The sequence below is a fragment of the Electrona antarctica genome (assembly GCF_951216825.1).
Source record: "Electrona antarctica genome assembly, chromosome: 24".
Lineage (NCBI taxonomy): Eukaryota > Metazoa > Chordata > Actinopteri > Myctophiformes > Myctophidae > Electrona > Electrona antarctica.
This window is the reverse complement of record NC_136803.1, coordinates 2,696,257-2,721,574: the sequence shown is the minus strand read 5'-3', so window position 1 is coordinate 2,721,574 and position 25,318 is coordinate 2,696,257. Positions and strand designations below refer to the sequence as shown.

General features: G+C 44.9%; 1 protein-coding gene across 1 annotated transcript in view; it reads right to left on the bottom strand.

Moving 5' to 3' along the window:
* The window catches only part of LOC306917174 (target of Nesh-SH3-like), an 81,369-nt gene that overhangs the window by 35,670 nt on the left and 20,381 nt on the right, over positions 1 to 25,318 (bottom strand). The window contains exons 2-8 of the mRNA XM_079495307.1: positions 24,570 to 24,752; positions 12,541 to 12,609; positions 11,205 to 11,340; positions 9,967 to 10,304; positions 9,701 to 9,753; positions 6,760 to 6,799; positions 6,247 to 6,321 (exon numbers count right to left, since the gene is read on the bottom strand). Coding sequence (XP_079351433.1) covers positions 6,247 to 6,321; positions 6,760 to 6,799; positions 9,701 to 9,753; positions 9,967 to 10,304; positions 11,205 to 11,340; positions 12,541 to 12,609; positions 24,570 to 24,752 — 894 coding nt within the window. The remainder of the gene's footprint in view (positions 1 to 6,246; positions 6,322 to 6,759; positions 6,800 to 9,700; positions 9,754 to 9,966; positions 10,305 to 11,204; positions 11,341 to 12,540; positions 12,610 to 24,569; positions 24,753 to 25,318) is intronic.

Below are 25,318 nucleotides of genomic sequence, written 5' to 3'. Positions count from 1 at the left end.
ATACATGCTGTTAGAGTTCTCAACGGGCCTGACAATTAAAGCCTGGACCCGAACTGGTCAAACCCAAGGCTTAGCCCGGCCCGAAACATTACTATAATGTTAAGTCTGATAAGCCCCAGTAAAGGAAAAAACACCACCAGTTGGCTGCAGCTATGTTGTTAAATTGAAATAATTATACCGAGTGAGTGTGTGAGAGAACGGACAGTCATACTAAATAGTAGATAGATTGTAGGTATTTAGAACACACTTTCAGTTTTGTGATATATGGGGACATTTAACACACTTTAAGCTAATGTGCATCACGGGGACATATAAATACACACACAAACCAACACACACACACATCTTAAAACATGCATCTTGGGGACTCCGTGCTAAATGTGCATCACGGGGACGTCTTCTGAAGTTTCAATTATTTTGCCTTCAAGCTTGCATAAATACACACACACACACACATCTTAAAACATGCATATTGGGGACCCCGTGCTAATGTGCATCATGGGGTCGTCTTCTGATGTTTCAATTATTCTGCCTATTATGTGATCTACAATATTTAGACTTTTAATGCCCTTTACTTTAGGCTAATGTGCGTCACGGGGACATACATGCTGTTAGAGTTCTCAACGGGCTTGACAATAAAGCCTGGACCCGAACTGGTCCAACCCAAGACTTGGCCCCGGCCCGAAACATTACCATAATGTTAAGTCTGATAAGCCCCAGTAAAGGAAAAAACACCACCAGTTGGCTGCGGCTATGTTGTTAAATTTACATCATTATACCGAGTGAGTGTGTGAGAGAACGGACAGTCATACTAGACATTAGGACATTACACAACATCCTTGTAAGGTGTGCTCTCCCCATTTACCTTTTCAATGGAAGTGGATGTCTTGGCAACTGCTGGAGCCATGTGTGTCTGTGGGGGAGTCTCCACCCCCTGTTGCAGGCATGTCATTCAACATCTGTTTAGAATAAGATTCATTGAATATTTAAAAGAGTTAGGCATGTGAAAGTAGTGCACTTGACTATCAATGTTGAATGCACTTATTGGAAGTTGCTTTGGATAAAAGCGAGTTCGAAATAACTCATGTAAGATAATGTTACTAGTATTACAACATCCTGATGTAGTCCAATATACCATTTTGTTACATAGTAGGTATTTAGAACACACTTTCAGTTCTGTGATATATGGGGACCTTTAACACACTTTAAGCTAATGTGCATCACGGGGACATATAAATACATACACACAAACAAACACACACACACACATCTTAAAACATGCATCTTGGGGACTCCGTGCTAAATGTGTATCATGGGGACATCTTCTGAAGTTTCAATATTTTGCCTTCAAGCTTGCATAAATACACACACACACACACACATCTTAAAACATGCATATTGGGGACCCCGTGCTAATGTGCATCATGGGGTCGTCTTCTGATGTTTCAATTATTCTGCCTATTATGTGATCTACAATATTTAGACTTTTAATGCCCTTTACTTTAGGCTAATGTGCGTCACGGGGACATACATGCTGTTAGAGTTCTCAACGGGCCTGACAATTAAAGCCTGGACCCGAACTGGTCAAACCCAAGGCTTAGCCCGGCCCGAAACATTACCATAATGTTAAGTCTGATAAGCCCCAGTAAAGGAAAAAACACCACCAGTTGGCTGCGGCTATGTTGTTAAATTGACATAATTATACAGAGTGAGTGTGTGAGAGAACGGACAGTCATACTAAATAGTAGATAGATAGTAGGTATTTAGAAATCTCTTTCAGTTTTGTGATATATGGGGACATTTAACACACTTTAAGCTAATGTGCATCACGGGGACATATAAATACACACACAAACAAACACACACACACATCTTAAAACATGCATCTTGGGGACTCCGTGCTAAATGTGCATCACGGGGACGTCTTCTGAAGTTTCAATTATTTTGCCTTCAAGCTTGCATAAATACACACACACACACATCTTAAAACATTCATATTGGGGACCCCGTGCTAATGTGCATCATGGGGACGTCTTCTGATGTGTCAATTATTCTGCCTATTATTACCATTTTCTTTAATATCACATCATTGCAGAGTCACTGGCTGCACTGCTACAGTGCTACACAGAAAGACAGCAGCTAAAGGAAGCTAATGCTACAACACTACAAACTGGACCAAACTCAACATATATACTTTATACAGTAGAAAGTCCTAACACAAAAACGAAATTGTATATCCATTCTGACTATTTTCACAGAAAATAGCAAAAAAAACGTTTCAGGAGCCCACATTGGATTACATTACATGAAATTACCACCAAACAACATCATCCTTATATCTGAAGCTAAACTGAAGCTAAGTATCTTAACTTCATCACAAAATTATTTGTGTTACAAAACAGTAGTTTTAAGGTCATTACTAACCTGAAAGTACAGGAAAAGCAATCTCTCTAACTGATCTAAACTGTCTTCAGCCCATGTGAGCCATTTGAGCTAACTTAGCTAACTGAGCTAGCTTAATAATCAGAGCTAATTCACAAAATGTTATGAGCTAACTTAGCTAACTGAGCTATCTTAATAATCAGAGCTAATTCACAAAATGTTATGGTCAAATACTGGTTATAGTGATCTTTCAAATATCTGTGGTTGAGCACTGTTTTTATTAATTGTTGTTCAGAAAAAAATAGCTTACCTTGTGTTTTGCTTTTGCTTCCATCTTCACTGCCTTGTTCTGGAATCTCCTGTTCTGTTACACCTGTTAACACTCAATTTGATGGTATAATCCCTCCTTGTGGGGAACAGGGTGGGTGGGGCCACATAATGATGTGGGTGCGGCCACAAAAGTGTGTGTGAGAATGTAATGAGTGCAATAGCAGCTAAAACCCTTAGGGGGAGATACTGAGCACCACTTACACACACACGATGATCAAAAAACGTCCCTTATGGGCCAAGGCTAAAAACCTCACAGGCACATATAAAGCATCTCCTGGGTTGGTTTTTTAACGGTTTCCCTCATGGGGACTAGGTTTTTTGTCCCCATACCGTAACTGGTCCCCATGACGTGACTGTGTAAACAGATTTGTGTCCCCACAAAGATATAAAAACCAGAGCACACACACACACACACACACACACACACACACACACACACACACACACACACACACACACACACACACACACACACACACACACACACACACACACACACACACACACACACACACACACACACACACACCCTATACTCCAAACTGTTTCACACGTGTGTCTGCCCTGTCATGGATTATATAGCCTGGGGTCCACCTATGCTTTCTATGGCATAGGCAGCTCCCGGCAGGATCCGCCGGGCGAAATGAGACTAATTTATTAGAGCGACAGAGAGAGAGAGCAGTGTGTGTGTGTGTACGGGTGTGCGTGTGTGCGTCAATTTAATAAAGGTGCAGACGATCAAAATGCAGCAGAGAGTGGTCGACGTTTGCGCTACTGTATGCCGAATTGAAGTGGACTCGGTCCCAGACTTTTTTTTTCTCCCTGGAAATAAAAACGTCTGGGTTTCCGAGGCTATGGATTATATGGCGGGAATATGGGGCTCAAACATGAATATGAAGGGATAAACGGTTCAGAATAGAGCCATACGGTACTTTCTAGGAGTGTATACATTTGCGCCTGTATTGGCAATAATAGGGCGACTGTGGCTCAGGAGGTAGAGCAGGTCGTCCAATGATCCATGGGTCTGCGGTTCGAATCCCGGTTCCTCCTGTCTACATGTCGAAGTGTCCTTGGGCAAGACACTGAACCCCAAATTGCTCCCGATGTGCTGGTGGTTGGTACCTTGCATGGTTTCCGCCGCAATCGGTGTATGAATGTGTGTGTGAATGGGTGAATGTAATGCACAATCTATGTAAAGCGCCTTGGATAAAGGGCGCTATATAAATGCACCATTTACCATTTAATAACAGGAGACATGGAATGGGAGCCGTGTGAGATAAGGTGGAGAGGCAGCATGGTGGCCTTATGGAACCGACCAATCAGAATGCCAGAGAACAGAGTTGCTAGGAAGATTTTCAACTGGGATGTATCAGTAAAAGGTGCATCATGGGCGAGTGCAATAGAGGACACTCTTGTAAGAACTGGGTTACATGACAGTTTTCTAAATAACAGTGTTGTAAACATGTCCATGGTTAAAGACACACTTTATAGTTTATTTCAGGACATATTGTACAAACCAAAGCTGAGAACATTCATTTTGTTACGATAAAAAGCTGTTAAGCTAGTGAAAAGTACGTTTGTGCCCCATTATCCAAAAGACAAAGATCTCTATGTTCCCAACTTGGTTCTGGGATCTTGCCCTTGCACCTTGAGACTGGGAGGTATAGAGCAGTGGTTCCCAAAGTGGGGTCCGGGGACCCCTAGGGGTACTTGAGGGGGGTCCCTAGCTCAATTAGAGATAGTTTGTAACCAAATGGACCCTTATGGGTCTGTAACTCTGAGAGTGTACAAATGGAACCAAATGGACCCTAACAGGTCCATTTGGTTCCATTTGTACACTCTCTGAGTTAAATTAACAGTGGTTTTACAATATAAATTGGGGTACCAGAGATAGAAATGCCATTAAATCGGGGGTCCGTAGCATAATGCGTGTGAAACTGGGGGGGTCCTTGAAATTAATATGTTTCGGAATCACTGCTAGAGCCATAAAAATCCTTCCTTATCGAGGTCACTGGCATATGTTTTCAAATGGGGGTCCCTGGCCTAATACATGTTGATTTGGGGGTCCTTGACATGAAAAGGTTTTGGAACCACTGGTATAGAGGCGTTACAGAAGAAGACCGTATTTGCACCTATTGTGATATAAATGATATTGAGAACGAGTTCCATTTTCTTTTCTATTGCCCGTTGTATCATGAGCTACGTCAAAAGTTATTTAACAGATGTAAAAATAGCAGAATAGCAGAATATATAGAGAAAGCTTGGGACATACGGACAAAGAAAACTTATATGTGATGTATTTTATTTTTATGTTTATTTCTGTTCTGTTTTTGTTTTTTATGTTGTTGGTGTCTTATAATCCCGTAAGGGATGGGTCTCTCACACACACACACACACACACACACACACACACACACACACACACACACACACACACACACACACACACACACACACACACACACACACACACACACACACACACACACACACACACACACACACACACACAAAGCATGGATACATAAAAACATACGATACATAGACAGACAGACAGACAGACAGACAGACAGACAGACTATGATGAGCATGTCTCAGCACAAACAGACAGAAAGCAGCTCTGTACTGTACTGTACTGTACTGTACTGTACTGTACTGTACTGTACTGTACTGTACTGTACTGTACTGTACTGTACTGTACTGTACTGTACTGTACTGTACTGTACTGTCCTCCATGACTCTCTCTTTCTCTCACCTTTGTTTACTCAGGTAGGGCCTGCTCTCTCTTTCCCAACGACACCCTGAATGGTCCTCAGGGTTTGGTCCTCAAGGACTTTCTCGACTCTCAGATAACGTCGTACACCAGCGGTTCTCAAATCGTTCCCGTGTCAGGGACCCCCGAAATGAAATGTATAGTGGTTTTCCCCCAATATGTGACCAGATTTGACTGAGAGACTGCCATCGCGCAAATTACAGCTTTTCACCAGAGGAGAAAAACTTAAACATGTAGCTAGGTGTAATGTTAGAGGCCACAGAAGTGAACCTTTCAAGCCTGTTTTCTCAACTCGCCGTTTCTCTGCAAGACATTACTCTATAAGCCATATCTCCAAAACTGGTGGGTCAAACTGAACAACCAATATGTCAATTTGAAGCTATGATTCCCTGCTTTCATGACATGAAAATGAGAACCACTGGTGTACAATATCACAAGGACTCAAAAGGCATGCTGGCATGCAGCCAATCACAAACAGCCGCGACTCGTCCGACTGCCAGTAAAGCTTTACGACTCAATTGATTGTTATTATTTTACCCGACGATAGCTGAGGCCACTGGGGGCGGGGCTTAGTGTCCTGGATGCTCTCTGGTGGTTCTGTTGGGAAATCATTCGTAAATCATGTGGTTCCTTTGTGTGTGTGTGTGTGTGTGTGTGTGTGTGTGTGTGTGTGTGTGTGTGTGTGTGTGTGTGTGTGTGTGTGTGTGAGCGTGTGCGTGTTTAGTTTAAGGGTTAGTGTGTAAACAGGAAGTGATAATCACCAAAGGAAGTCCTGGAGGATCCTGGGAAACCGAGTGTTTTGAACTGTGGCGAGAGACGAGTTCTGTTGTGGAGCGCTGTGGATGCACACATATTACACACATTACGGTAACATAGACTGTACTATACACATTATGGTAACAGAGCTGTGGCTGCACGCCTATTACACACATTACAGTAAAATACCATATACTACACACTATGGTAACATAGCTGGGCATGCACACATATTACACACATTACGGTAACATATACTGTACTATACACATTATGGTAACAGAGCTGTGGCTGCACGCCTATTACACACATTACAGTAAAATACTGTATACTACACACTATGGTAACATAGCTGGGCATGCACACATATTACACACATTACGGTAACATATACTGTACTATACACATTATGGTAACAGTCAGAGCTGTGAATGCACACATATTACACACATTATGGTGAAATACTGTACGTATACTATAACTATTAAGTTCATAATATAAATAACAATAACACAAACCAGGTCGTGGAGGGAACAAAGCACGAGGTCCGACAGGGTTCTGTAAAACATCAAAATTAGAATTGTATCTGTTAATATGTTCAATGTAAACTTAAAGATGGAGTGCCACAATTTTTGTATTTTTCCAGTTTTTCATGTGTCTATGAGGTGACAGCACTTCATTAGACACCATGGAGTCGTTTTTATGTGCAATGGTTTATTAACTTTGTATTTAGGGTTTCGTCCTGGAGGCTGAACCCTTGACAGTCAAACGGGCCAATGAAATAAACAGTAATATAGTGACATCACACTATCAGTCCCTCCCCTAACCCCTCCCCCTTTATCATACAACTACAGCTGTGGGTGCGGCTTCAGTTCAGGTGGATCACCACCCACCAGGCAAACCAGGCATACTTAATGAACTGGTGGGCGTGTCCACATAAAAGCATGATTTTAACAAATACTGTACACTTTTTGGAAAAAGTTCTTCCTCATTATTAGTGTGGGCAACCACACTATTGTTCCCCTTACCTTTTATTTCTTTCTTTATTTCTTTCTTTCTTTCTTTCTTTCTTTGTTTTCTTTCTGTATAAACTTTATTTTGTCGTGCTACTCCTCCCACAGTTTTTGCCGCACACACTCGAGCCATATGTCAAAACGACCGGCTTCATCGGGAATCGTGTGCTTTCTCCTTGCTAAGACATCCGTTGTATAGTTTAATTGATATTAATTAATGAGTGAATTAATTTCCCCCATTCACTTGAATGGGAAAATGCCAAAACTCACATTCAACCATTTGTTTCACTGAGACCTTAAAGGCTGTAGTTACAACATTTGGAGGAGAGGTTCATAATAATTACGAAAATTAATTAACTTATGATTACATCGGTCGGCCTCATGGTGGCGCTATAACAGTCCACTTTACGTTTTGCATTATAACTCTTGAATGGTAGGTCATAAAAACAATCCCCTGGATTCCTTGGGTCATGACGCATCTCCCCATATAGGCCACGCCCATTTGCGTCTAGATAGATTTTCCGCCATTTTGAATTTTGTTCAAAACACACTTTTGGATCCTCCACCTACATATTTTGTCCAAATCTCACAAAAATCGGTACACATGATCTCCGGACCTATTCAATTAAAACAGCACAGTCAGAATTTTTATATTCCGTATCGTTAATCTGTAATCAGCTTCCAAAGTTAGTGGGAGGGGCCTATTTTACAAAAAACGGCACAAATCACTAACGGAATGTCCAATCCACCCCACATTTGAATCACATGTTGAGGGTGGCTTAATAAACGCAGAGCAATTCCATTTTCAACCATAGGGGGCGCCACAATTGCAAAAACACTTACCCGTTTGTTGCAAAAACATGATTTCGGGGGGGAAAAAACACTCAATTACTGGGAGGGGCCTATATTAGCGAGTGAGGCAACCACACTTTGCAATTTCCCAGAATTTATATAATAATAATATATAATAATTAGGGCCGGGACTTTAACGCGTTAATTGAGATTAATTAACTACAGAAAAATTAACGCGTTAAAAAAATTAACGCATTTTAATCGCACTATTTTTTTCACCGCGGAACGTTGTCACTGGACAGTTTTCAGATGGACCGGCGCACCACCCAGTTCACCGAGTGAAGTGTCCGTTGTTACAGGGAGTGGAAACCACCCCCCTTTAGAATGGTATGCCCCAGCAGCATTGGGGGAACAATAACACCACCAGACAGTTCACCAGACCGGGGGAAGCCGCTGAGATCACTTTGCTTGTCCCCGTGGATTGGAAATAGGATTTAAAAGACTATCCGATGATAGCGTGGATTACAGCACAGTTGTGTGCAATTATTCAATAAAGAATTCGCATATCACCGAAGACCGCACCTCGTCAAGCCTCCAGTATCGGCTCGATGCGAAACATGTTGCACCGAGCCTAGCCTGGAAGCTAACGTCAACAACAGTAGCTCTGGTCCTTAGCGTAGTTAGGACTCAGGAGGAGTTCTATGGTACTTAATTTGATCCTTTCCCCTCACACCCACGGAAGTGCAGGCTGTGCAGCCCCTCGTTTTTAGCACAAAAAAATATGTGAAAGCCTACTTTCCTCCTTCTAACACTATGGATCAGAGCTAACGTTATTCCAACTACCAGTAGCAATTCAAGGACCCGACCAGATGACATGGTTTCTAACTAAACGGTTATGGCCAAATAAAATGTAAAATCTGTTAATGGCTGTTACTGTATGTCCAAGGAAGAAACAGAGGTGCTTTGTTATGGTCATGTCACTTTGCTGCACCAAGCCCCCCCCCAACCCTGTGAAATGCATTCCCCAAACACTCAGAGACATGCCCCCACCATCCAAACCTTCAATATTGCTTTCCCCAGCTATTTCATCTATTTAATTCCTTAGTGTTTTTCCTCTAATAAAGTTGTTTTTGATTTATCATGTCCCCCTTGTAAAGCATTTTTGTGTACTCAGAAAAGCTTTATATAAATTATTAAATTTGAGATATTATAATTTATTACCCCTATTATTACTACAAAAACAATGTTTTATTGCTTAAACTTGTGTATTCACTATTCATTGATTCACTAGTATACCAAAATCCATTTAAAAAAATAGCTTTCTCACTGTTCTCGGGTCAAATAATGATATGCGATTAAAATGCGATTAATCGAGATTAATTAACTACAAAGCCTCTGATTAATTAGATTAAAATTTTTAATCGAGTCCCAGCTCTAATAATAATACCTGATGATCATGTTTTAGGGTGGAAAAAAATCGTGGCACTCCATCTTTAACCATTAATTTTCCCTCTACACCTCTTTATCAAGAGGGGAGGAGTGGCTTGTTCTGTAACTTAACTTACACACGTTCAACAACTGCATGTTGAACACTTGCAATGTGCAACGTTGTGCGTGCTTGCGTGTGTGTGTGTGTGTGTGCTTGCGTACATACCAGGGGCTTGGCCAGAGGATTGCGGACCTTGTAAGGCTTAGGAAGGCCCTTTTCTGCAGACAGACAGACAGACAGACAGACAGACAGACAGACAGACAGACAGACAGACAGACAGACAGACAGACAGACAGGAAACTCAGTTGATTTTGGTATTGGTCAATGATTGGTTGTCATGTACAGGTGTGATAGGTTGATCTACCTATATCCTCATACCTGTCCAATATCATCATACCTGTCCAATATCATCTATACTAGGCTCATCATACCTGCCATGTTGGTGTTATGGAGGACAGCGTTGCTCCACCTCCCGGCCATGCGGTCATCCCGCCCGGCCGACGTGCGGTCGTTCCGCCCGGCCGTGCGGTCGTCCAGCCCGGTCGTGCGGTCGTCCCTCCCGGCCGTGCCGTCGTTCCGCCCAGCCGTGCGGTCGTCCGCCCGCCCGGCCGTGCGGTCGTCACGCCCGGCCTTGCGGTCGTCACGGTTGGCGCGGACGGTGAACTCATACGGCGTGTTGGGTTTCAGGTTGTCAATGACCGTGTCACTGGTGGGACACATCTGGTAGTTCCACTTCCTGTTCCGCTCTCTGTAGCGGATGGTGTAGAACCTGATGGACGACATTACGGACGGAATCTGTTAGTTCGTCCGTCCGTCCGTCCGTCCGTTCATTCATTCATTCACTAAGGCTGGAACTTGATTGAAAAATTATCAAATTAATTATTATATTACCTGAAAGTTTTCTTAACAGTTTGACGGCCGCTAATTGTTTAATCCAGGGTTCCACCGCGCATAAAACGCTATACCCGACATTTGTTTAATGCGTTTAATTTGCCGTTTTAAAAGAATTAAAAAGAAACAGCGGATTTATCCGGGACCTGGTGACGAGGCCGTCGCGTTATGATGACGAAACCGGAAATCAAGTCAACCTCTGGGCTGCTAGGGCTTCTGGGAAATTGAGCCCAATGCAAGTGGACGGGCTGTTTGTTTGGACTACAACTTGCTCTGCTCTGTGGTCTCGTATCGCATTGTCATGGCCTAAAGGTTACCTAAAATTACCTAAAGGTAATAAAACAATCTCGGCAGCGTAGAATATTTGATTAAATAGCGGGTAAAGCGTTTTATGCCGTCAAACTGGTAAATTATAACATATTTTGGTATACGAGTGAATTAATAAATATGTTATTTGAAATGTAAATTCCCCATCCACTGGGCCAAACAGTTCTCCCATTGCATGCACTGGAGTTTGTTGTTGGTTAAAAAACTAAGTGCGATTAAAATGCTTATATATTCTTGAATCGCGTTATTGTTTCCTTATTTAATTCATCAAAATTAATCAGTTCAAGTCCCAGCCCTAATCCATCCATCCATGGTGTTTTTGAGGGGCACTAGGGCCCCTGCAATGTCTGGCTTTCATATGGCAGCCAAGTCTATGGACTTTTAATAAAACTGCTTTTTTAAAAAAAAGCAGTTTGTTCCACAGTTTGAGAGCCAGGGATGGAGAACTCACCCGTCCTCCAGGCAGTCGTCCAGCATGTCTCCCTCAGGGGGAGTCTTCAGGGATTTACCCCAGGAGAGAAGCACTGCGGTCGGGCTGACTGAGCCCTGCACGACCAGGTGCAGAGGCTCATCCAGGTCCACCTTACCTGCACGCACACGCACACACACACACACACACACACACACACACACACACACGCACACGCACACGCACACACAAAATGGTAAATGGTGCATTTATATAGCGCCTTTATCCAAGGCGCTTTACATAGATTGTGCATTACATTCACCCATTCACACACACATTCATACACTGATGGCGGCGGAAACCATGCAAGGCACCAACCAGCACATCAGGAGCAATTAGGGGTTCAGTGTCTTGCTCAAGGACACTTCGACCCTAACTCTGGGGGAGCCCGGGTTCGAACTGGCGACCTTGCGGTTACCATCTGGAGACTCTACCCCTGAGCCACCGCCCCCCACACACACACACACACGCACACACACACACACACACACACAGAACAAACACTCTATAGTCTATAGCAATGATTTCTGTCACAATATAGTGCTTTAACCTTTTAACAAAAAAGAAAAAAAGATTAAAAAAAAACGTAAGTTAACCAAAAATCACTAATCCTAAAGTCCAAACCACACTAAAGTTGTAGCGTTGGTCCCAGCCGGCGGTGTGACATGTCCTGTCGACCCAAAGGGTTCAGGCGGTTCAATTCAATGGTCCAAATGTGACGCCACGCCCACGCGTCTACTCGCAACCGCTTGGTTGCAAGGAGTCGCAAGGCGACCCTGTGGTGTGGTTTGGGCCCAACCCTGAATACGTATACAACATGTATGTATTTACTCAGCATAGCATGTATATTCTCTAGTGTGCACGTTAGATACATTGCGTGTATCTCTCTAGTGTGCACGTTAGATATACATTGCGTGTGTCTCTGGTGCGTGCACGTTGCATATACACAGTGGCGTGCACAGACATTTAGAGGGGCAGGTGCTCAAGTTAAAAAAGGGCACCTTGTGCAGCGCGTGGAACCGGCCGGTTGCCTTAACCCATTTTGGGCGGGAACCCCTTTTGGTGTTAGCATTATGTTATGCTTTAGCTATTGAAAAATAGCAGATCTACAAGCTCATAGCGCGCCACCGAGTGGCGCGCTATTAACTTGTAGGTCTGCTATTTTTGAAAAATCAAAAAAAAAAAAAAAAAGGAAAAAAAATGTTTTGTTTTTTTTTTCCCCCCCAAAAGGGCACATTGCCAAAAGGGCAGGGGGTGCTCTAGCACCCCCTAGTGTCTATCTGTGCACGCCACTGGTAGTTGTGTTGCGTTTCCTCACCCGTGCACTGTTTCTCCTCGTGGCTGCTGGGAATGGGCTGAACGGCGACCAGGTACTTTGGTTCAGCATCTGAAAACGTTGAGAACGATGTAAACAAGTTGGTGCTCACGCACGCATGTGCACGCACGGTCGCACGCATGTGCACGCACGCACACACACAGTGTGGAATGTTGAACTATTGTTTTGGAAAGTCAAAGTGTTGAAAAGGCTTCCTGAATCTGATGGTTGGTATGTATGTAATCAGAGCTGCTGGATTCCTTGTGAGTGGTGAAGCCAACGCACGCACACACGCACGCACGCACGCACTTACGCGCACACACACACACACACGCATGACTATACTGTAGAGTAGGCTATAGTCCCCCCCCCCACACACACACACAGACATTTTAACCACTTCAGCCAAACATGCTTCTCGTTCTGATCTACAAGCTCACACAGATAATAAATAGCTGATCTACAAGCTCACACAGATAATAAATAACTGATCTACAAGCTCACACAGATAATAAAAAGCTGATCTACAAGCTCACACAGATAATAAATAATTGATCTACAAGCTCACACAGATAATAAATAACTGATCTACAAGCTCACACAGATAATAAAAAGCTGATCTACAAGCTCACACAGATAATAAATAGCTGATCTACAAGCTCACACAGATAATAAAAAGCTGATCTACAAGCTCACACAGATAATAAATAGCTGATCTACAAGCTCACACAGATAATAAAAAGCTGATCTACAAGCTCACACAGATAATAAATAGCTGATCTACAAGCTCACAACAAGATAAAGGAAATGGCTGATCTACAAGCTCACAACCAGATAAAGTAAATGGCTGATCTACAAGCTCACAACAAGATAAAGTAAATGGCTGATCTACAAGCTCACAACAAGATAAAGTAAATGGCTGATCTACAAGCTCACAACAAGATAAAGTAAATGGCTGATCTACAAGCTCACAACAAGATAAAGTAAATGGCTGATCTACAAGCTCACAACAAGATAAAGTAAATGGCTGATCTACAAGCTCACAACAAGATAAAGTAAATGGCTGATCTACAAGCTCACAACAAGATAAAGTAAATGGCTGATCTACAAGCTCACAACAAGATAAAGTAAATGGCTGATCTACAAGCTCACAACAAGATAAAGTAAATGGCTGATCTACAAGCTCACAACAAGATAAAGTAAATGGCTGATCTACAAGCTCACAACAAGATAAAGTAAATGGCTGATCTACAAGCTCACAACAAGATAAAGTAAATGGCTGATCTACAAGCTCACAACAAGATCAAGTAAATGGCTGATCTACAAGCTCACAACAAGATAAAGTAAATGGCTGATCTACAAGCTCACAACAAGATAAAGTAAATGGCTGATCTACAAGCTCACAACAAGATAAAGTAAATGGCTGATCTACAAGCTCACAACAAGATAAAGTAAATGGCTGATCTACAAGCTCACAACAAGATAAAGTAAATGGCTGATCTACAAGCTCACAACAAGATAAAGTAAATGGCTGATCTACAAGCTCACAACAAGATAAAGTAAATAACTGATCTACAAGCTCACAGCAAAGACACTACTGGTTTTCTATTCAATGCTATGTGCACTGTATGCTTTACAGCGGCTCCACACATTTAGCTGTTTACCTTCACAGAGTTTGTATTTTATTGTATTCTTCTGCAGTGTAAACTTTGTCTTCGCTTGCGCACATGCATGCCTGTGTGTGTGTGCCTGTGTGTGTGTGTGCCTGTGTGTGTGTGTGCGTGTGCGTGTGTGTGTAGCGCGCTGACAACAGGAATCAGATACTTGTGGGAAAGTGGATTAACGTTGATCCATGTTCTCTTCAGGACACACACACACACACACACACACACACACACACACACACACACACACACACACACACACACACACACACACACACACACACACACACACACACACACACACACACACACACACACACACACACACACACACACACACACACACACACACACACACACTCTCTCTCTCTCTCTCTCTCTCTCTCTGAATGAGTAGAGTACTCTACTTGAGTACAAGAGGTACTTTTTTTATTTTGTTTTACTTTGCTTTAGGCTGAGCTCACACCTTTCATGCAATTCTGTGCTCGTTGGATGCTCGTTGGATGCATGTTGTGTTGTGTCATGGCCGCCCAATGTATTGCCAATGGAGGTCACATGGTTTGACCCAACATTGTGTTGTGTGAGGGGGAGGGGCGCAGTCGTGCACCCCTCCCCCTCACACAACACAATGTTGGGTCAAACCATGTGACCTCCATTGGAAATGCATTGGGCCGCTGGGCGGCCATGACACAACACCCAACGAGCACAGAGAATTGCATGAACCGTGTGAGTGCACCCTTAGTATTCAGCACTTTATACTTCAATACCCACTACAAGTATTTGAAAAAGTATTTAGTTACTTATTTAGATTTAATGTGTTTTGCACACTGGATGAAAAAACAATCTACCTGACTTTATTTGATCAGTTTGCAGCACTCTGCTGCCAGATATCTCATCTGTATACAGTTTAGTGAGGTGTTGGTGACAGGCTGACAGCTAAGGATAGTTAGCTACTGTACTACTTTCGGATCTGCATGCAGCGAAAAAAATCACACCTGTGTGAAGTGAGTGGTGCAACTCCGTGTGGGGGTCCCTGGGGGGGTTCCAGACCCACAGGAACGCACCCAGGGTGCTGGCTCAATTCCAGCGAACTGTACCCTCTACTGTACTGTACTGTCACTGTACTGCACTGGCACACCCGAAATCACCATATATACAGTTAATATGTGCATGTGTGTTTGTGTTAGGTTGCGCACAGGTGGTGAAAAACAACCATGCTGTTTTCGTGCTCGGACGCACCCACCCACACACATAGCTCCGTAAGGGAGTGGTTGCACCACTCAAAAAGGACCAGTGTGCAACCACCTTTAGATTTCTATTTCTTTTTTTACAAGACGCTGTTTTCATGATTTTGGTGATGCGCCATGATGTGAGCTTGTAGATCGACTCGTAAAAAAGGTATCCGCACTTCTAAAGCACTGGAGTGTGTAATGCCAGGGCGGCGAGGCTCTGTGTGGGTAGATCCTGGGTGTTAAGATGCTCTGTGTGGGTAGATCCTGGGTGTTAAGATGCTCTGTGTGGGTAGATCCTGGGTGTTAAGATGCTCTGTGTGGGTAGATCCTGGGTGTTAAGATGCTCTGTGTGGGTAGATCCTGGGTGTTAAGATGCTCTGTGTGGGTAGATCCTGGGTGTTAAGATGCTCTGTGTGGGTAGATCCTGGGTGTTAAGATGCTCTGTGTGGGTAGATCCTGGGTGTTAAGATGCTCTGTGTGGGTAGATCCTGGGTGTTAAGATGCTCTGTGTGGGTAGATCCTGGGTGTTAAGATGCTCTGTGTGGGTAGATCCTGGGTGTTAAGATGCTCTGTGTGGGTAGATCCTGGGTGTTAAGAGGCTCTGTGTGGGTAGATCCTGGGTGTTAAGATGCTCTGTGTGGGTAGATCCTGGGTGTTAAGAGGCTCTGTGTGGGTAGATCCTGGGTGTTAAGATGCTCTGTGTGGGTAGATCCTGGGTGTTAAGATGCTCTGTGTGGGTAGATCCTGGGTGTTAAGATGCTCTGTGTGGGTAGATCCTGGGTGTTAAGATGCTCTGTGTGGGTAGATCCTGGGTGTTAAGATGCTCTGTGTGGGTAGATCCTGGGTGTTAAGATGCTCTGTGTGGGTAGATCCTGGGTGTTAAGATGCTCTGTGTGGGTAGATCCTGGGTGTTAAGATGCTCTGTGTGGGTAGATCCTGGGTGTTAAGATGCTCTGTGTGGGTAGATCCTGGGTGTTAAGATGCTCTGTGTGGGTAGATCCTGGGTGTTAAGATGCTCTGTGTGGGTGGATCCTGGGTGTTAAGATGCTCTGTGTGGGTAGATCCTGGGTGTTAAGATGCTCTGTGTGGGTAGATCCTGGGTGTTAAGATGCTCTGTGTGGGTAGATCCTGGGTGTTAAGATGCTCTGTGTGGGTAGATCCTGGGTGTTAAGATGCTCTGTGTGGGTAGATCCTGGGTGTTAAGATGCTCTGTGTGGGTAGATCCTGGGTGTTAAGATGCTCTGTGTGGGTAGATCCTGGGTGTTAAGATGCTCTGTGTGGGTAGATCCTGGGTGTTAAGATGCTCTGTGTGGGTAGTGTATAACCAACATTTGAAGTGAACAGAGCTCCTGACCTGTCTAGTTGAGTAAGTAGCATTATTCTGTATTTTAGCAAACTGCTGTTAGTGTTACTCTAAGTACTTTTGTATTAGTATTATATTATTAGCTTGTGTGGTAGTCAGAGTTTATAGTTGTATTGTTTGTGTTCAAACAGTAGACTAGTAGACTAGTTTAATTAGTTTCACCCTGTAATAGGCCACTTGATAAGTAGTATAGGCCACTTGATTTCCTTGTGAAGTGTGAAGTGAGTGCTTTAGCCAGCACTCCTGGCAGACGATTAGCAATCAGTTGGAGTGGCCTTATACCACCAGCCGAAAGCGTCAGCTGTTAAGCGGCGGCCAGCAAACGAAGGCCAGGCGGACAAAGGCGACACTGAACGATAAGCTGTAGCATTGATTAGTGACATATATAGTAGTGTGATAGATATAGTAGTGTATTGTAGTATATGTTTAGTGATCTACAATGTGTTTTCTTCCTATTCCTGTCCTCTCTTCTTCCTGGCGGTCGCACAAACACTGGGTTACACCCAGATGTCGCGACACAACTAATCTCATCTATCCTACTCTTTCAACTCACGTCGAGCAAGTGGTAACGGGAGGGCTTTGGAATTGCCACTCGGCTGTGGTGGAAGGCAAATCTGCTTTCATCTCAGCCTACGCCTCCTTGCTCTCCCTTAACTTCCTTGCTCTGACTGAGACCTGGATCAGACCAGAAAACACTGCTACGCCCGCGGCTCTGTCAGATGTGTACTCTTTCTCTCACACTCCCAGAGCCGTGCGGACAGGTGGTGGGGTTGGTCTGCTCATTTCCAGAAAATGGAAATACTCTCCTGTTTCACTGTCACTATTCTCTCCTACCTCATTTGAATTTCATGTGGTCACTGTTTCTCATCCAGTCAAGCTCACCATTGCAGCTGTTTATCGCCCACCGGGCCCTGCTGGTGGCTTCCTGGAGGAGCTGGACCATCTAGTCTCCCACTTCCCTGTCGATGGCTCTGGATTCATCCTTCTGGGTGACTTCAACCTCCCGACTGAGAAGCAGCTAGACCCACTACTTTCGTTTCTCGCCGCCTTTGACCTAGTTCTTTCCCCATCTCCTCCTACCCATGAGGCGGGCAACCAACTGGACCTGATCTTCACCAGAGGCTGCTCTATTGCTAACCTGTCTGTCACTCCTCTTTCCAGTGAAAAGGGTAAGAAACTCTCTGATCACTACTTCATGTCCTACTCTCTCTCTCTCTCCTCTCCCCCCTCACAGCCCCTCCCTACCCACATGATTTCCTCACGTCACAATCTTCGCTCACTTTCCTCCACTGATCTTTCCTCTTCTGTTCTCTCTGCTCTCCCTGCCCCTGAATCCTTTGCTCTTCTATCCCCTGATACCGCCACAGATCTTCTTTTCTCTACTCTATCCTCTTCTCTCGACCATCTCTGTCCCCTCACCACCAGGCCTGCACGCCAAACTCCACCTGCCCCCTGGTTGTCGGACTCAGTGCGGACTGAGAGACGGAGCCTGAGAGCGGCTGAGCGCAAATGGAGAAAGGGCAACCTCCCGGAGGACCTTCTCACCTTCCAATCTCTCATTTCTACTTTTTCCTCCTCTCTATCAGCTGCTAAAGCTGCTTTTTTCTGCACTAAAATTCAGGCTTCTGCTTCCAACCCTAAAAAACTCTTTGAAACTTTCTCCTCTCTCCTACAACCACCACCCCCTCCTCCCTCCTCGTCCCTCCTCCCTGACGATTTCGCCAACTTCTTTGACAAGAAGGTGAACGATATCCGATCCTCCTTCCCTCCTCCCCCGGCTGGTGCCCTGCGCGCTGCCCACACCCGTCTGCCTGCCACCCCCCCCTCTCTACCTTCATCTACTCCTCTTCCCCCCCCCATCCCCTCTCTATCCCACTTCTCTCCCCTCTCCCCTAACGAGGTCCTTCTCCTTGTTACCTCTAGTCGCCCCACCTCATGCTCTCTGGACCCGGTCCCATCCACTCTGTTGCAGTCTATTGCACCTGAACTTCTTCCCTTCTTAACCCACCTTATTAACACCTCTCTGACATCTGGCTACTTTCCCTCTACTTTCAAGACTGCCAGAGTCACCCCCCTCCTGAAGAAACCGACACTTGACCCCTCTGAGATCAAGAACTACAGACCGGTTTCCCTTCTATCCTTCCTATCTAAAACTCTCGAACGTGCTGTCTTTAAACAACTGTCCTCCTATCTCCACCAGAACAACCTCCTGGACTCCAACCAGTCTGGTTTCAAAGTGGGTCACTCGACAGAGACTGCCCTGCTGGCAGTGACGGAGTCGCTCCATGCCGCTAGAGCGAACTCTCTCTCCTCCGTCCTGATACTCCTGGACCTGTCTGCAGCGTTCGACACGGTGAACCATCAGATCCTCCTCTCCACCCTCGAGGGGATGGGTGTCTCAGGCTCTGCACTCTCCCTGTTTGCATCCTACCTGACGGGTCGCTCCTACCAGGTGATGCTGAGAGGGTCTGTGTCAGAACCACACAGGCTCACAACTGGGGTTCCCCAAGGCTCGGTTCTGGGTCCTCTTCTTTTCTCTCTCTACACTACATCTCTGGGTGCTGTCATCCACTCCCATGGCTTTTCCTACCACTGCTATGCCGATGACACCCAGCTGATCCTCTCATTCCCCCCCTCTGATACCCAAGTGGAGGCACGCATTGCTGCTTGTCTGGCTGACATCTCGGCGTGGATGTCGACAAACCACCTGAAGCTCAACCTGGACAAGACCGAGCTGATGTTCCTCCCGGGGAAGGGCTGTCCGCACCGAGACATGGCCATCACCATTGATAATGCTGTGGTGACCTCAACTCGGACTGCGAAAAATCTGGGTGTGACCCTGGACGATCAACTGACGTTCTCGGCAAACATCGCATCAGTGACAAGGTCCTGCAGATTCCTCCTCTACAACATCAGGAGGATTCGCCCCTTCCTCACGGAGAAGGCAGCCCAGGTGCTCATCCAGGCTCTCGTCATCTCCCGCCTGGACTACTGCAACTCTCTCCTTGCTGGTGCTCCGGCATCTGCCATCAGACCTCTGGAGCTTGTTCAGAAAGCTGCGGCTCGTCTGGTGTTCAACCGCCCCAAGTTCTCCCACACAACCATCCTTCTCCGTTCTCTACACTGGCTCCCCGTAGCGGCCCGCATCCAGTTCAAAACCCTGGTGTTAGCCTATAGGGCAGTGAAAGGAACAGCTCCTTCCTATCTCCGGGCTATGGTCGATGCCTACACCCCTGCCCGACCACTTCGGTCTGCCACCTCGGGGCGACTGATTGCCTCGTCACTCAAGGGTCCTTCTGGTCGATCCACACGGTCACGACTCTTTTCTGTTCTGGCCCCACAGTGGTGGAATGAACTCCCCACTGATGTTAGGACAGCAGAGTCACTGCCCATATTTCGCCGCAGGTTGAAAACCCACCTCTTCAGGAAACACTACCCTTCCTCTCTGCCTGACCTACTTGTTGTTAACTAGTTGTACGAACGTTTGTTTTCTATTGTTGTATTGTTTATTGGATCTTGTTTAGTCGATACACTTAATTGTTTTAGCTCATGCTCATTTGATTTAGCTATTTTGTCTCATCCGGTTAAGGAAATAGGTAGCTGATATATTGCACTTTTACCTTAGCGCTAGGTATACTCTTGGTTGCTTGTTTTTGCAGAAAATGCACTAAAGACTTCTGGTGATTAGTAGTTTTTGTTCCCTACCTATGTTGAATACACTTATTGTAAGTCGCTTTGGATAAAAGCGTCTGCTAAATGACTGTAATGTAATGTAGATCCTGGGTGTTAAGATGCTCTGTGTGGGCAGATCCTGGGTGTTAAGATGCTCTGTGTGGGTAGATCCTGGGTGTTAAGATGCTCTGTGTGGGTAGATCCTGGGTGTTAAGATGCTCTGTGTGGGTAGATCCTGGGTGTTAAGATGCTCTGTGTGGGTAGATCCTGGGTGTTAAGATGCTCTGTGTGGGTAGATCCTGGGTGTTAAGTGGATTAGGAGTGAAGAAACATCACTTCTGGAAAAATAAATAAAAATGACATGTTGAATAAAAGCATGGCCGCCGATTGGTTGGCATGGACTCTCGTGGGCGGGGTCGACAGACATCTGAGCGCCACATTGGAAGTGTGTGTGTGTGTGTGTGTGTGTGCGTGTGTGTGCGTGCGTGTGCGTTGTACAGTAACTGGCTGCTCTTCTATTGTCAAACTGCACTGGCAGTGTTTATGTCCTTTGTACAAGGTATTCCTGTACTTCTCATTATGTGGACATAAATAAACATTTCAAATGTGTGAGTGTGTGTGTGTGCGTGCGTGCGTGCGTGCGTGCGTGCGTGCGTGCGCGCTAACAAATTGAACAACCCTGCAAATGTGCGGTAAAATCCGCCTATTTACACCCAATCGTTTTGAAACGTATCACTAGTCTGTCAGCTTTTGTCTAATGTAAACCTCAAAGAAAGATGTATTAACAATTATATTTTGTAAAAACTACCATGTTGTACATGTATCATTTTGGTCCTCCCGGGACTACTAGTTGGAGTGGGTTCCAGCAGGTGGCGCCTTGGTGCACACCACGTCTCAGAGGTCATTCATCATCCAGAGAGCCGTGAAAGAGACCCATTTAACGCATTCTGGGCGGGAACCCCTTTTGGTGTTTTAAAGCATTATGTTATACTTTAGCTATTGAAAAATAGCAGATCTACAAGCTCATAGCGCGCCACCGAGTGGCGCGCTACGAGCTTGTAGGTCTGCTATTTTTCGAAAAGTCATGAAAATGTGTCGCAAATTTGGAATATATATTTTTTCAGTTTTTGACTCAAATCTTTGCTTCTGGGGGGGGTTTCTGGAACAACATATTTTCAGAGGCCAATTACATATCATTTTTGGGGGTCCTTGACATGAAATATCGAGCACCACTGATACAGAAACATGAGAAGAATTTAGAAGACATTTTTTAAAATTTCGACGTCAGGCCTAAATGGGTTAAAAGTTAAAACAAAGGAATCCAACCCCCACTCGATGGGATAGTTGTCCCTGTAGTATTCTATCCATCGCAGAGTGAGAGAGAGATTCATTCAAACAATGTTTTCTAACCTCGTGAGTTTTAAAGGAGCATTCAGTGATTTGGGTGATTTGGAGAAGCACCCAGTCCACCCCGGTAACAAAATGTGCACATGCACACGCTCTACAGTGGGGGGGAAGTGCAACAGCATGTGCACCAAGGCCCGCCCCCACACATGATTGGAGGAAGGCCCCTCTCATCCTGATTGGATGAAGGCTTTGCCACCCGCCACCAAAACTAGGGTTTTTTGACCCCAGGGGCTCACTGGGGACAGGGAGGAACTCCTTATATGGTCAGCACACTCTATAGTAGGGAGGATTATCCAAATAAAATAAATAAATAAGTGATTTTTGAATGAAGCGAAATCACTGAATATACCTTTAACTTGACTTCATATCAGTTCTAGAAGCTGTAGTTTCAAAACTATTAACCAATGCGTCAATATTACGATTCCCTGCTTTCATGACATGAAAAGGTAGTCACAGATATCTACTCCTTCAACAGAGACAGACAGACGTCACGTTGTGTTGTCATGGTTACGGGCGAGTTGAGACCCGCTGTGACCTTGAAAGGCCCTCATTTATCTCACACACACACGCACGCGCACGCACACGCACACGCACACAATTCAAAGGACTTTATTGGCATGAGAAAACATACGTTTACATTGCCAAAGAAAAAAAAGTGGAGCACGTGCACGCACGCGCACGCGCACACGCACACGCACACACACACACACACACACACACACACACACACACACACACACACACACACACACACACACACACAGAAAACAACACAGGTCTTTGCTGCTGGTGACTGATGTGTCCTTCTAATGAATACTAGACTCCCTGAAAACACATGTCTCTGCTTGACTGATATTGTCCTTCTAATTGGAAACACACGTCTCTGCTTCTGGTGACTGATACTGTCCTAATTAACACATTCTGGGCGGGAAACCCCTTTTGGTGTTTTAAAGCATTATGTTATAATTTAGCTTTTGAAAAATAGCAGATCTACAAGCTCGTAGCGCGCCACCGAGTGGCGCGCTACGAGCTTGTAGGTCTGCTATTTTTGAAAAATCGTTATAATGTGGCCCAAATCATTGAATATATATTTCAGAGCGAACATTTTTAACTAAAATATTTGCTTCTGGGGGGGGGGGGGGGTTGGGGGGTCCCTGGAACTACATATTTTGAGATGGGGGTCCGTGGCCCAATAGAGATAATTCTGGGGGTCCTTGACATGAAAAAGGTTGAGCACCAATGACAAAGAAACATGGGTTTTTCAGAGAAATGTTAGGATTTTGAAGCCTTTTTTGTTAATCGACCTCAGTCCAAAATGGAACCCCTTTTGGTGTTAGCATTATGTTATGCTTTAGCTATTGAAAAATAGCAGATCTACAAGCTCATAGCGCGCCACCGAGTGGCGCGCTACGAGCTTGTAGGTCTGCTATTTTTGAAAAATCGAAGAATCACTGACATAGAAACATAGCTTTTTCAGAAAACTGTCAGGATGTAGAAGACATTTATAGAATCTGATCTCAGGTCAAAATGGGTTAATGTTAGACTCATTGAAAACACACGTCTCTGCTTCTAGTGTCTGATACTGTCCTAATTAACACATTTTGGGCGGGAACCCCTTTTGGTGTTTTAAACATTATGTTATAATTTAGCTATTGAAAAATAGCAGATCTACAAGCTCGTAGCGCGCCACCGAGTGGCGCGCTACAAGCTTGTAGGTCTGCTATTTTTTTTAAATCGTTATAATGTGGCGCAAATCATTGAATATATATTTCAGAGCGAACATTTTTAACTAAAATATTTGCTTCTGGGGGGGGGGGGGGGGGGTCCCTGGAACTACATATTTTGAGATGGGGGTCCGTGGCCCAATAGAGCTAATTCTGGGGGTCCTTGACATGAAAAAGGTTGAGCACCACTGACAAAGAAACATGGGTTTTTCAGAGAAATGTTAGGATTTTGAAGCCTTTTTTGTTAATCGACCTCAGTCCAAAATGGAACCCCTTTTGGTGTTAGCATTATGTTATGCTTTAGCTATTGAAAAATAGCAGATCTACAAGCTCATAGCGCGCCACCGAGTGGCGCGCTACGAGCTTGTAGGTCTGCTATTTTAGAAAAATCGAAGAACGACTGACATAGAAACATAGCTTTTTCAGAAAACTGTCAGGATGTAGAAGACATTTATAGAATCTGATCTCAGGTCAAAATGGGTTAATGTTAGACTCATTGAAAACACACGTCTCTGCTTCTAGTGTCTCATATTGTCCTTCAAAATGAATGTTAGACTTATTGAAAACACACTGTCGCGTGTCGACTGATATACAGTAGCACACACACCTACATGTTGAATGCCTTCATCTCCATGTCTGTGGCGAATTCAAGGGGAACGAGATCAGCGTGCGTGCGTGTGCTCGTGCGTCTGACTGCGTGCGTGCGTGTGCTTGTGCGCCTGACTACTTTTAAGGGCGACTGTGGCTCAGGAGGTAGAGCAGGTGGTCCAATGATCCCTGGGTCGGCGGTTCGAATCCCGGCTCCTCCTGTCCTCCTGTCCACTGTCGAAGTGTCCTTGGGCAAGGCACTGAACCCTACGCTGCCTCCAATGAGTCGGTCGGTGTGAGCTTGCCACCATTGTGTGAATGTGTGAATGTGGGAAGTGAGGACGCTGGCGTCGACTGTATTATTTACGTGCGTGCGTCTTACCAACTTCGGTCTGGTACGTGTGTCCCTCCTCTGGCAGGAGGATGAACTGCTTGTCGATCATGTTTCCTCCTCCGTATCCCAGGATGTATCCCTGCAGCCTCATGTCCGCCGTGGGCCGCACAAACTGGAGCACGATGCTGTCCGCCGTGGCCCGGATACGCACACGCAGTCTCTGCCTACTCCCTGACACGCACGCACGCACGCACGCACGCACAAGCACACACAATCACACAGACACACACACACACACACACACACACACACACACACACACACACACACACACACACACACACACAGACACAGACACAGACACAGACACAGACACACACAGTTAAAAGATGGAGTGCCATGATTTTTGTACTTTTACTGTTTCCTGTATGGAGTTAACGTTACTCTAATAGACCTCCAGGTGTGCGTCTATGGAGTTAACGTTACTCTAATAGACCTCCAGGTGTGGTTAGAATATTGAAATATGTCTTCTCTGTGTATTTTTGGTTTCTTCCTGAACGCTGAAAGCCTTTGAGTCAAAAAGGCCCAATCGAAATGACAGTGATATAGTGACATCACAATATTATCGCCCAACAGCGGTGGGTGCGGCTTCAGTTCAGGTGGATCCCACCAGGCAAACCAGGCATACTTAATGAACTGGTGGATGTGGCCCTTAAGAGTATATATGAATAGAGACGGCACCAGATTTCTCCTCCTATCCACTTGCATTAAGTTGCTCAAAAGCGCATGAGGCGATT